The 13,658-nt window shown below is 32.0% G+C and overlaps 1 protein-coding gene across 1 annotated transcript in view; it reads left to right on the top strand.

Annotated features, from left to right (window-relative positions):
• Positions 1–13,658, top strand: part of GPC5 (glypican 5) — a 1,319,614-nt gene that overhangs the window by 670,210 nt on the left and 635,746 nt on the right. The window contains exon 7 of the mRNA XM_069467101.1: positions 6,597–6,756. Coding sequence (XP_069323202.1) covers positions 6,597–6,756 — 160 coding nt within the window. The remainder of the gene's footprint in view (positions 1–6,596; positions 6,757–13,658) is intronic.

The raw sequence follows: 13,658 nt of genomic DNA, 5'->3' as shown, positions 1-13,658 counted from the left end.
CTCAAAATCATGTCTTTTCCTCTGTTCTAATTGTTCTATAAATATGGATGTATTGATTGACTTTCTTCCCTCCATGACAGAGAGAGTAGGTTCAAAATTTAAAACGCCATCATTTTTACATTTGGGCAGACTCAGATGACAGAATCAAGGCAGGATGGGGGATGTAGATAGTCATTTTCCTAACCATTACTGAGCACTTATAATGTGCTAGCACTACACATAATGTAACCCCAATGATACTCACAAAACTTTCCAAATAAATATTCTTATCCCATTTTGCAGATGCAGAAAATGTAGACCCAGAAAAGTAATGTTAAATATGAGTTTTAAGTTTTAAAAAATTATCTCTTATGTCTTATGAATATATGGAACAGCTACTTATGTGTGTAGTAAAAATGAAGAAAAATTTGTTATAGTGTGTGACAGGAATGTATCTATTATAATATAATTGACTTTTACATGTCATCAATGGAAATTGACTTCATTATCAATCTGTGGATTCGTTTTATTTGTGTATGTTTCTTTAAATGTGCACACATGGAAACCCTTTTTGTTTCATTAAATACCTGTTGAGGGGAGTTCCTCTTTGATAGAAGCCATGTCTATTTTTCAAAAGGAGTTTAAGGGTAGGATGTGAAATAGCAGTTGCCCATGAGAGTGGAACCGACAGAACAAAGGAGAGTTATTTGCATCTTGTCTTCCAGAGACTGGAGGAGAGGAATGCAATGAGCTGAGCTGATCCCATGTGAAAGAATAGGGGAGGAGATCATTACCTGATGACCCAAATCATGATAAATTTTAGCTTTAGGAAAAAAAAATATGTTTCACACAAATTAAGTTTTGAAAATATTCCCATATTCCAGATTTATAATACAGTGTTTTATTTTGTACATATTCATTTAAAAAGGTAATTGGAATATCCTCTTTCTTTCCAGTTCATAGTAACTAGTATGGCAAACACAAATATATTTAGTAAGTATTTCTCAGTATGATTCTTTAATGTCAAATTTTTGCTTAAATAACTTCTTAGAAGTCTCCAGGTGCTCCAGAATACGATCATTTTAAATTATTTCTTATTAAAGATTTAAAAAGAAAATTAATTAGGCAAGATCAAACAACTAAACCATTAGACTGTTCTTTTTCCTAATTTTCAGATTATTTAATTTTATTTTGTTATAGATTCATGAATGCCATCTTTGAAATAAAGCATATACTAATCACTTATTAAGAGCAAAGACTGTGTCTTCTCTTTTGATATAGATGTTTATCCTTCAATATGCATGCTACATAGTATATGGCCAGTTAATGTCATTGAATGAGTAAGTGAAATAATCAGTTACTCAATAGCTATGAACCCAAAGTTATTCTAGAGTATCATGGCCTCTGATGATTTCAGTAAAAGTGATAGCACTTTACTAAATTAGATATAGAGGTCATTGAAGACAGAGTAAGCTTAAATTATTTCCAAATTTCAAATAAATAACTCAAAATATATGTACGTATTGGGCCTGGCATGGTGATTCACACCTGTAATTCCAGCACTGTGGGAGGATTGCTTGAGGCCAGGAATTCAAGATCAGCCTGGACAACATAGTAAGAACCCCACCTCTACAAAAATTTTTGAAAAATTAGCGAAGCGTCAGGGTAGTCCTATAGTCCCAGCTACTTGGCAGGCTGCAGCAGGAGGATCACTTGAGCCCAGGACTTTGAGCTGATAGTGAACTATGATCACTCCACTGCAGTCTAGCCTGGGCAACAGAGCAAGAGACCCTATGCCCGCCCCCCAAAACCCCCAATTATATATATATATTTTATAATAATTTATATAATTATATATATAAGTATGTATGTATTTAACCTCTACAATGTGGTAAATACTCTAGTCATGATGGGGAGATGGTATAAAGCAGATTAAATGCTGGTCTTCACTTTGAAAATCTTACCATTAATCAAAAGGATGTGACATATGTTCAAGAAAGTTGATTAAGTGCCAGTGAATTCTATGAAGTTAAAAAGATCACAGACATATATGTAGGACGGAAAAAGAGATATTTGAGTGTGAACTTGAAAATTAGATATAATATGAGTTGAAGAAGAGGAAGGACGTATTCTATGTGGGAGAAAAAAAGAATTGGAAGTGAGCAGAATATAAAACATGCATAGACAAATTATAGACATAAAGTCACACAATTTTTGTGAGAAGAGCAGATTGATGGCTCTGTGGCAGAAGTTGGGTGCTGGGGAGCTATGTTTAGACATAATTTAAAAACAAAACAATATAATATGTGGGACCTTGACTACCAGGCCAAATTTAAACTTTTATTTCTAGGCCTTATTTCCAAAAGTATGTCAATGGGTGTTGAGTGAGGAGGGAGGGGCGATTTGCTTATGTACATTTGGAAAGTGTGAGATGAATCTCAACTAGACAAGAAATCTTCCTGTAAAATTTCTCATTAAAGAGTTTGGGGAAATCAAAAAAGGGGCCATGGTATGCATTTCCCAAACATTTCACCACTCTTTCTGGGACCCATTTATTTGGACTGATTTTCTCCTCAAGATGTATGTTGGCAACTGGTGCTTTTGACAGTAGAGAGTCACAAATAGCCTTAAAGCCGATAAATGACATGTCTGAAGTACTGATTTTGGGAAACTAATATGGTGGTAGTGGGTAGGAGAGACTCATGACTTCTGTAAGGAGGGAGCTGGGAAGATAAATTGTAATGATATATGAATAGAGGAGATGAATAATTCTATTTTAAGACAGAAGGTGGTAGAGATCATCTTGACTTTCAATTGCTACTTAGAGATGAACTAAAGACTACAACAAGGGCCGCAGATAAAGATTTGAGTGTAATTTGTATAAAGGTGAGAGCTCAATCTGTTAGGATGAGTTCTCAGAAAGAGACTAAAAAGAACAGAGTATTTACACTATTAACTGAAACACTTACATTTATTTCGGGGGGAGTGGGTAGCTGAGGAGAAAGATGAGCAAACTAAGATGAAATTAGGGTAGTTTAGTCCAAGAAGCGAGAAATTGAGTAAAGATCTAATTGTGAAAAGCCCATTGTTTCTGTCTATTAGAAATTCACTGGAAATTTTTTAAAATTAAATTTTATTACAATTATAAGAGTGAAAATGAACTTTTATGGACTTGTGATAAATGAGAAGTAAGAAAATGAAAATCATAAGGCAGAACCTCCATGCAGAGGAGAGAGAAATATTGATGCTACTAGAGGAAGAAGAGATTAGGAACCTAAGGCTCATGGATCAAACGGGATCCAGGATGTATTTGGATCAGTTGATCATAAGAAATAGTAATTATATCTCTTTCTTGGAGACTTGAAAATCAGTGAGAAGGACTGTACAGAGGCTGAGAAACTGAAAATGAATGAAAAGGTAAAATCTGATAGCTTGTTTTTAAGGGCACTATCTTCTTAGTAAGGTGATATCTAGTGGGAATTTTGACCTCTTGTTCTGAGAAAATATGCTAGAGGATCAAAACATACCAAATAGAATTGCCAAGAAGTACATGTGGCCCAATCGGGGGTTAGAGAGTATGTAAGTTTTCTTTTGCTATGTAACAAATTACCACACATTTAACAGCTCAAGACAACATCCATTTGTTAGCTTATAGTTCTATAGATCAGAAGTTTGGGAGGGCTCACTGCTCATTGTCTCACAAGGCTGAAATCAAGTTGTCAGCTAAGCTTGACTCCATCTGGGGGCTCTGAGAAAGAATCTACGTCCAGGCACATCTAGGTTGTTGAGAGAACTCAGCTGTAGAATTAGTAGTTCAGTTATAGGACTGCTCACACACCCAAGGCCAACAGAATTGTCCCCTGCATCCAGTCCCCTGAACCCCACTTCTTATGCTTTAAATGTTTCTAAATTCTGGTAATAGCCAGAGAAAACTTCTGCTCTTAAAAACTTATGCAATGACATTTGTTCCAACAAAATAATCTCCCTTTTGGTAAACTCAAGATCAACTGATGAATGACATTAGTTACATTGCAGAATTTGTTTTGCCATATAAGTTAGGGAGTGTGACTGACATCATTTTCACCGTCCTGGGGTTTAGAGTGGGAAGTCTTGGGGTCCATTTTACCATTCTGTTCAGCAGAGTTTAAATTAAAATATAGTATTGTATAGTTCTAGCACTTAAAAATTTGAGTTCATGTGCCTTAGATATTTCCTAAAATGTTACTGTAGTGATGGAGAAATGTACAAAATTTAATAATTTTAAATATTATATCCTATGTTATTTTTAACCAATCACTGTAAATAAATGAATAATTCTCTGACAATATATTCAGTCGCCTTCAACTGAAATCAATTTCTTATTTTTATTTATTTATTTTTACATGGGCTATCTTTCTGTTTGTGTATTTGAGTTCAAATTGATTGGTTTGAATCCTTGTGATTTATACATTGTTGATGTTGTTCATGATATTTCATCTGTGTTCTGGCCAAGGTCCCAGTAAAATATTGGAAGAATTCTTAGAGAAGTAAAGGGTAAAGTTGATATGGGAAAATGTTGGAAAAGAATGTTAGGGTCAAAAGGGAGCAACACATCACCAGAGAGTTTGTCTTTTATTGTACTTGTCAGATAATACTTTGAAAAATTGTAATGTAAGTTATGTAATTGGATTCTCTATCAAATAATTCTTTCAATTAATGTGTTCTTGGTATTTAAACAATATTGTAATAGAATATATAATAAAGTAGAAAATAATCAAAATGTATTAATTTTTAATGTGCTGGTACATTAAATATTTGCAAAGTACTTACATATATTTTTCTCACAATATGAACAATGGTCCGGATATATTATTGTCCCTATTTTAGATATGAGGGAACCGAGTTATTCAGTAACTTACTCAATACCCCATATCTCATGGTTAGTATATGTCAGAATCAGGATTCACATCTAAGTATGTTGGACCTCAGAGTCTAAGCCCTTTGTGATTATACTAAATAAATGATAAATGGGATTATTTTATAATATGATAAATATACAAAATAAATGATAAATGGTATTATATTTACCATTTGTTGTTATTTACCATTTATATAATGGTATAAAATAATACCATTTATCCTTATTTTTCTTTTCAGATTTGACTTTTTATGTAGTTTATTTCATATCTGTGTTTCTTCATTGCAATACACTCCCTTTCCAGGAAGTAGCATATATATCAGCATATTAAACACTGTTAAAAAAAAAAAAAAAGCTTTGTTTAATATAATAGTTTCTAATTCACTTGACCTTGAAAGAAGGCTTCTTTTAAGTTTGATACCACATGTTGACTTTTTTTTTTTTGTAAAGTGATTATAAACAAAATTAAGAATTTAAAAATTATTGTCAAGTTCTAGCATTTCTTTTTTTGTTAGGGAAACTAATTGCAGAATTTGTGAACTAAAGTTATTTTTATTTAATTTTAAAAATTTATGAATTTCAAAGTCCAGTTGCTTAGTCTAAGTGTTCTCTAAATGATAAACATATTTGTCTTAGATGTATTGAGGCTATTCTACTCTATGTTCAATACATAATGCTGTTTTTGAGTTGTATATTTAGTTATTATCTGCTAATTGATACTATTATTTGAAAAGTTACTAAAGGAACAACCCTAAATCTTTCCTAAAGTACCAAGAGAATTTACATTTTCATTAAATGGGCAAAGAAAGCCCATTTTATTCGTAATATAGCAATACACTCTAGTGTTCATGCTTGGTCATGTGTTCTCCAAACTACGTGAGAGGGGTAAATGTGACATACTATCAAATACTTGGATTGTTTTATTCAGTCTTAGCTTTAAGTGAAATATCCTGTTATTTATAATGTCACCTATTTGAAAAGGAGTTCAGACATTTCTAATACTATTCAGAAATATTACCAGCATTCCTGTGCTGTAGGAAAAAATGGCTTTTCCACCTATTGCATTCATAAAAGGAAATGATATACTTGAAGTAAATAAGAAGTTGTTAAATTTCTTAAATAATTGTAGAAATGGAAGTAGTATCTAAGTCTTTTGTCCCATGGTTCAGTTTTGTACCATATGCATTGGACCATATATTTCATCTAGGAAAGTTTAAGTGAAGCCAGAAATGTGTATGGCCAAGATTATAGATTCTTTTGACAGAACTCTTTTCTGGAAGAGTAGAAATTTTTTTTGATAAATTTTGGACTGTTGGTTTACAAAACAGCACAATATTAACAGCCAATATACCACAAAGGGAGTTACGCTGTATTAGAGTTTGATTTATCATACTTAAGCATTGTTTATTCAGACACAAAGGATACTCTGACCAAACTACCTATAAGCAAAGAAGGCCCAATTTTGTTTCCAAAAGCATTATTATAGAGCTGATACAGAAGTTGTAGTTCTTTGTGGGTGTTACACTTGGTTATTATTTATTATTATTTCACTCATTTTTATTTTTCTTGAAGACTTGATTTGGTAAGGTATCTATTTCAAAATAGTGAGTGGATCCACATAAGAAAATAATTCTAATTTCTAAGTAAGTTTCTGAATAGAGTTGTTACATCATTTGAATTTGCTATTAATAAATAAATGCCTTTTGTTATCCACATTTAGTTGTTGCAGGGTCGGTCACCCAAACCTGACAAGTGGGAAGTGCTTCAGCTGGGCAGCGGCGGGGGCATGGCAGAGCAAGTCAGTGGAGACTGTGATGATGAGGACGGCTGTGGGGGATCAGGAAGTGGAGAAGTCAAGAGGACACTAAGAATCACAGAATGTAAGTGTATGATTCCAACACCACTTTTAAAGAATTGATTGCGAAGGATAATTAAGGATAATTATTATAGTGAATGTAAAGATATGGCAATGAATTCAGAAGCAAGCAAGAGGAATTGGAAATGAAAATCTATTTTTAGTTATTTAGGACATGTACTCTCAGGGGTTTCATTTATTTTTAACTAATGTTTTAAATGGAAGTTACATGTTTCTGTGAACAACTAGTGAATGATCACCAGTTCTGAGAGTCATGAAGGTTTAAAAGTTGGATAATACTTAGGTTATAATGGATTGCTCTATATTGATAAATATTGTAAAATCATGATGGGTAAGTACTACTAAATGATCAAATTATGCAATTTTAGAAATATCATGCCATTCTGTGAGAGTTTTTAATTTACTATGTTGTGTCATAATCAAATTGTAAAGAATTGGTAAACATATGGCTAATTATGGTGAAATCTCTTAATAATTGGGCTTGATGCTTTTGAATTTGTTCTTCCAAACAGTCTCACCAAACATTCACTTTAGTTTGATTTGCATGGATTTGAAACTGTTTCTGGTATTCCTGGACCCGTCACTACCACAGAAAAATCGAACTTCCAAATAGCATGTACACAAAAAGCTACCAAATGGATTTCTTTTCCTGGTATTCACATACAAGATGATGAATATTGGTTTTCCACCGTCCATTGTTATGTGTGTGCATTTGTTCATATGAGTAAGACAACCAACGTGATTAACTGAGAAAGAATGTGAAAGTTAATGTACCCAGAATAGCTGACTTTCAACTATTTATTTAGTTCTGATTATACCAAAGGCAAGGCTAAAGTAATCTTCTGATGTGCAGCCCCACTTGGAGGTTGGTCTGATAGCCTCCCTATAAATCACTCAGGGCTGCTTTGGACCTGTTAAACATGTCCTTTGGTGGGAGAAAAATTCATTTACTTTTCAGTTCTCTTGAAGTGAATTAAGAACACTACAAATGCTTCAAAATCAATTCTTCATTCCTTCTAATATCTAGTTTTATAAACCAAATACAGTGGTTAAGAAAAAGGAAGCCAAAAGAGATACAAAATTAAAAAGAGAGTTAACATAAAGAAATGTCTTCCTGTTAGACACAGTAATAAATTTTACTTAACATGGAAGATAAATGGATGTTAGTTAGTACACTTGAGCAGCAGTGCAAATTAAATATGTTCTACTCTTATAGAATGAGATAAGGATATATGTATGTTTTTGTTGTTGGTATTAATACAGTTTATTAGATTAGTCTCTTTTTTCTTTCTTTGGTTGTTTAGGTGAAAAAAAAAGGAAAATGAAAAAGAAAGGATAAAGGATTTTAACCAGAAAAAAATATTTTTATTAAGAGCTAAAATGTCTTTTACTGTATTTGGGAATTATCATGCTTATCTATTAGGGAAATATTTAATAACCTTTAATTTTTATCCCATATAGAGTATATATACTATAATTTCATTGCCATTTAAATATTAGCAAGATTTTAAAGCATAAAAACTATCAAGGAAAAGGCATAGATTGGCATTTCATCTATAAAGTGTGTGCGTGTGTATGTGTAGAATTGGTGCTTTTTTAGGGATTTTTCACTTTCTGAAGTTATTTGTGAGCTCAAAAACTTATTATATATTAATAGATAACTCCTTTTGGTTTGTTTCACAAGAAGTAGAGACAGTGAAGGGCATTCAACTACTAATAGTTTTTCCACAAAACTATACTTGTCCAAGAATAGTTGGACAAGAACAAGGTGGCAAGAATGAATTTTTTACTTCAAAACCTTGGTTTCAATTACTGCTGAAATGGATCAGCTATGGTACAAGTAACTCCCCATCAGAATTGGGAGATTTCAGGTAGAGATGATTTTCAACAACTCCAGGCAACCATTAAAAAAAAAAATCCACCTCTACTATAAGTGAATTGTGTATTATGTTTCTAAGAGTTTATAGCTATTGCCTTTCAATTTTTAATAAGTGGTTAGGAAAGTACTGTGGATAGCAGACTGAAATAAAGAGGGACAAGGAAAGCAGCAAAGTATAGGTCACATTTCTATTTTTATAAAGCACTAAAATATTTTGCCTCTTTCTGTCCAATATGATATACTGGCAAACAAATTAAGATATAGTTTTAGATGGTCTTAATGACTTAAAAATATTGTGCTCTAAAAAGTTTAACAGGGTGTCATTGGTGTTAAAAATTTGAAATTCACCATTATTCCTTATATTTGTGTTTATTCTTTATAAAATACAACATAAGTAGACAGTTTTTTGTTACCTCAAAAACCCTGATTAAAAATAAAGTTATATATATATATATATTTATGGCTGTATATATTTATAGCTATATATAGTTATAAGGAATAGTACTAATATTGTATCTTAAATTTCACGATTCTTCCCTATTTATGCAAATGTACAAAATTGATAAATATTTTGCTAATTATTACTTGAACTGATTTTCTCTGTCGGTTCATATTTATTTCAGGCAACAGAGAGAGGTCTAAATACTTCAATATACCAAGTTTTACCACCTAAATATTCATATACATTTTAGGTATCATTTTGTTTTCATCACCAATGCTATCAAATTGTATAGGACTTTTTCAGCTTTTTAAACAATCTCTATTTGTAATCCTACCTATAGACTATCATAAAATGTTAACTAATATGTCTCTTTTAGAAAGAAGCCATCTATACAACCTAGTTTTCACTCTTATGAAACTGAAAATATTTTCCTATTTTAGAGAATGGTTTAAAAATTCCAATATTATGGAAATTTTTCTACATTTTAATTATATTTATTTGGCTCATTTACATAGATATGGATGTTTCACTAGAAACCTGGAATTGCAGGACTGGAATGGCTTCAAACCTTCATTTCTTTCCCCCAACCCCTCCTGACACTTGCCATCCTTTCACATTAGCTAACTGACGAAGGTTCTAAACACCAGTGGAAAAAACAAGTTCTCTTCTTTTGGCTATGCAGAATAGATCTAATATCACTAAAACCAATACCTCTTCAACTATTTGACTGCTCTTCTAATGTCTCTAAATCCTGATGACTTCCAATATTGAAAAACAAGCCAGAGTGTAACTGAGTACAGGCTGTAGCAAAACTATTCCATGTGTAATTTAAAAAATCTGTGGCAGCATTGCTTACAATTCTTATGTGATATTATGATTTAAATTGTAATAACTCAGCTTTAAAAAAAATTAGTACATAACCTGTGATCAAATTCATTTTAATGAGGTGGTTCACAGTAATAATCTCAGGCAAAACGAATTTGATCACAACTTGATTCAGATACCAGACATTCACAAAAGTAGGATGATTTTAAGTCTTCAAATTCAAATTTAATGGGCTTCTGCTCATCATCCCAAATTCTAAATATTTGAGGAACCCAGAACTCAGTTCTCAAACCTTTTATCATCTCTACCCACAACTAACCCTTTTTCCCTGCAAACTTCTTACTGAGTTATAATAAAAATAGTCATAATAAGAGACATTGCCATTAATAGCATTGTCTGGTTTGTAAGCATTTCCCAGTGTGCTATCTCAGGAGGTAACCTTCTTGGAACAGAAAGCATTCAACTTAAATAAGGTTAATTTAGAAATAATAGGATAATGCATTAGAATATTAAGTTTCCAGATCTAGAAAGAATTTTTGGTTAATCTTCTATAGTCTAAGTAGCACTATTGTTTATGTTGTGCTTTCTCACTGAGTAACCTTATATCACCCTCTAACAAATGCATCTGCATCATGATACTAAAAATGACTTTGGAAGAGAATAGAGTATTCCACGTGCATAGTAAATGAAAATGACACTTTGTTAGCCACTGAAGAATAAAGGATGCTGATTTATTTAGTAATGCAGGATAACAGAGTGAGTGAAAATTCTTGGCTTCCTCATATTTATTTTCACAATAAATCACCTTCGCTTCAAAAATCTAAGCTAGGCATCGTGGTTAGGGGGAGCTTAAAAGGATACTGCTTTATTTTTCTTTCCAGAACTACAAAAACAATGTATTTATTCATATTATAGAAATTATTTTATATAATTTTATATATATTGTCTAGTTGATGATTTTTCTCTCACTAATATAAATTCTGTCAAACAGATAATGCATAAGGTTTGGATACCATTAAAATAGTTCCAAATATGTAAATTGAGTATATATATTCTTTCTAAAATTAAAGTTTCACCAAATTTGATTGAAGTGTATTCAGCTTACTTTGCAAAGCATTAAAAAATACCCCATTAATAAATTTTTCCAAATACAATAAAAACATACTGAAAGTAACTAAAATAACTTAATAGCTTACAATGTGTTTATACATTTATACTAAAAATAAAATAAATATTTGCAACACATTGAAAGTAAAGTTGAGTAATGACTTGTATTTTGATCTACACTTTACAAGGGCCTACAGTTAATGGATCAGATAAAATCCTACATGATGAAACCATGGAAAAATTCAGAGAAATGCTTCCTGGTCCTGTTAAATGTTCAAAGTTGTAAATACTTTGGAATTACCATCTAGTGCAGTTTTTACAATACTGGTGAATATTATACTAAAGAGAAATGAAATATAAGTCTAAGATAAATATGCTTTAATTAATATGTGATCACCATGAATATTATTCTGATTATACATTTCCATTTTGGTTTCTAAATAATTGATACTCATCCTGGCTGCTTGCTATTTTGTTAACAAGATTGTGTAATGAAATATGGATACCTAATGAATCATATAAAATCATCTTTCATTCTCTTGAAAAGTTATACATCACATTCATGAATTTAAATAATAGAATTGAAATAAAGGGTACTTGAATGTCTAAGTGATGATTTTCATTGCATTGGCTTAGACTGATGTTAAATCACTGAGGTGAATAGGGAAGATTTATTAATTAAAGCTTAAAGGAGCCTCCTAGCTTGCATTACAGGTCACTTAGCTATTCTGCAATATCTCATAACTAAATCTGTACCACACCAGAGGACATAAAGAAGTGATTTTTTTTTTTTGAACAGCACAATGTTAAGAGTAACTATCTGATCAATAAAATTAAAGCCAATATCATCAGATAAAATTTATCATGACTTCACCAAGGTCATATAGCTGTCAGTAATATCAGAAACAATCCTATGTTCTTATCCAGGTTTATTTTTTATATTTTGTTCTGTTTTAAAGATTTAAATTGTAATATTCTCCCTCAGTTAGGATTTAATTGATAAAATGCATCATGTAGAAACAAGTTAGGTATATCTATGCCTCTTTAATGACTTCTATACTTCTGTGTGGAAAGAATAATTTTTATATAGATTATTGACCAGAAAATTAAGTATTCACTAAATATAAATAATTGAAAGAAATGGTAGAGTATTTGATCTGATCCCAGAGCTTCTCAAACTTTCTTAAAGACACAAATTACTTGGAGCTCTTGTTAAAAACTAGAGCTTGAAACAGGAGGTCTAAGGTGGGGTATTTCTTATGCACTCCCAGATGATGCTAATCCAAGGACCACATTATGAAGAACAAAAATTTACACCCTTGTTTATTACAATCTTTCTTTATTTGTATTGCTAAAATCTCTCTGTCAATTCAAGGGGAACTAGGATAACAGAAGAAAACGAACAAAAAAAAATCTCTCTGTCAAACAACATGAACTTTTATAAACAACTATCTATATTTATATATTGGCATTACAAGAAAGCAACATAAGAATGAGGACATTAGGCACTATAACAATTAGGCTGGTAATGGTGTCTTACTCTAAATGAATTTTGGTGTTAATCTTAGTATGGTTGTTTTTAGCCTCGGATTTACTTCCTAACACTGAAGGGGGGAACCACTTTTGTGTTTTCTCAGGGTCTGAAGCCTTCAGGTTACACTTGTTTTAAGAAGACTTCCATTTTGAAATAGTACTTTTAGTGTCTCAACAGAAATGTTTCATGTTTATTAACTCCTTCAGTTTGTTAAGATATTAAAAAATATGCACAGTTCCTTCTGTCACATTAAATTCCAACAGAGATAAATCAAAGTTTTATATGACTCAGAGAGAGGAGAAAGACTATCCACATTGGAATTCAGAAAATGCTTCATAGAGGAGACAGAGAATGGGCCACCTGGGGGAAAACTCCCAAATATTTAACGGCAAAATTTTGAGAAAGTGATATCCAAGAGGATGGACTTATGATTTGGTTTCAGCAACTGACAATCCGGAGGAGAAGGTATCCTGGGAGGAGCAAACGTCATGAACAAAGCAAAGGGTCTGTTTAAATAGGAATAGAATTATTAAAATTACTTGAAAAAATACTGGAGGGCTAAAAATATGGATTAAAAATGTCATAGTGGATCTTTAATGCAAGATACAAGACTAAATTTGTATGTAATTTGGTAGGCGAAAAAGAACTATTAAAAGTTTTTCTATGTGGTTATTTTGTTTGGGTATGCAATTATTTTCCCTAGCAACATAGGGAACTGATTAAGAGAATAAGTGCTCACAAGAAAACTTGGTATTTCTTGCACAAGTAACTTATCACCTACCTTATACAAATTCTGTGCCTAGATTTAAGATCTGGATGAAAACAGGACTCAGCAAGTGCCTCTCTAATACATTTCTTGGGAAGGACTCATGCGGACAGTATATTACAATTTCTTTCATGATGATAAGAGTTTGTACCCTTTATACGTGAAAGTTAATTTTGCTGGATATAAGAATGTTGGGCCACGTTTTCTTTACTTGCATTTTTTCAGTAAACTCTGCATTTTATTCTGGCAGAAAGCATTGCTGGCAAAAAGTATGATGATAATCTAATCTTCCTGCCTTTATAAGCCACATGCTTTTTTTCCCCTCTCAGTGCCCAAAGTTTTATTTTCTTTTT

This window comes from Eulemur rufifrons, chromosome 4, assembly GCF_041146395.1.
Source record: "Eulemur rufifrons isolate Redbay chromosome 4, OSU_ERuf_1, whole genome shotgun sequence".
NCBI lineage: Eukaryota > Metazoa > Chordata > Mammalia > Primates > Lemuridae > Eulemur > Eulemur rufifrons.
Note: the sequence above shows the minus strand (reverse complement) of the source record. Positions and strands in the feature narration are given on the sequence as shown.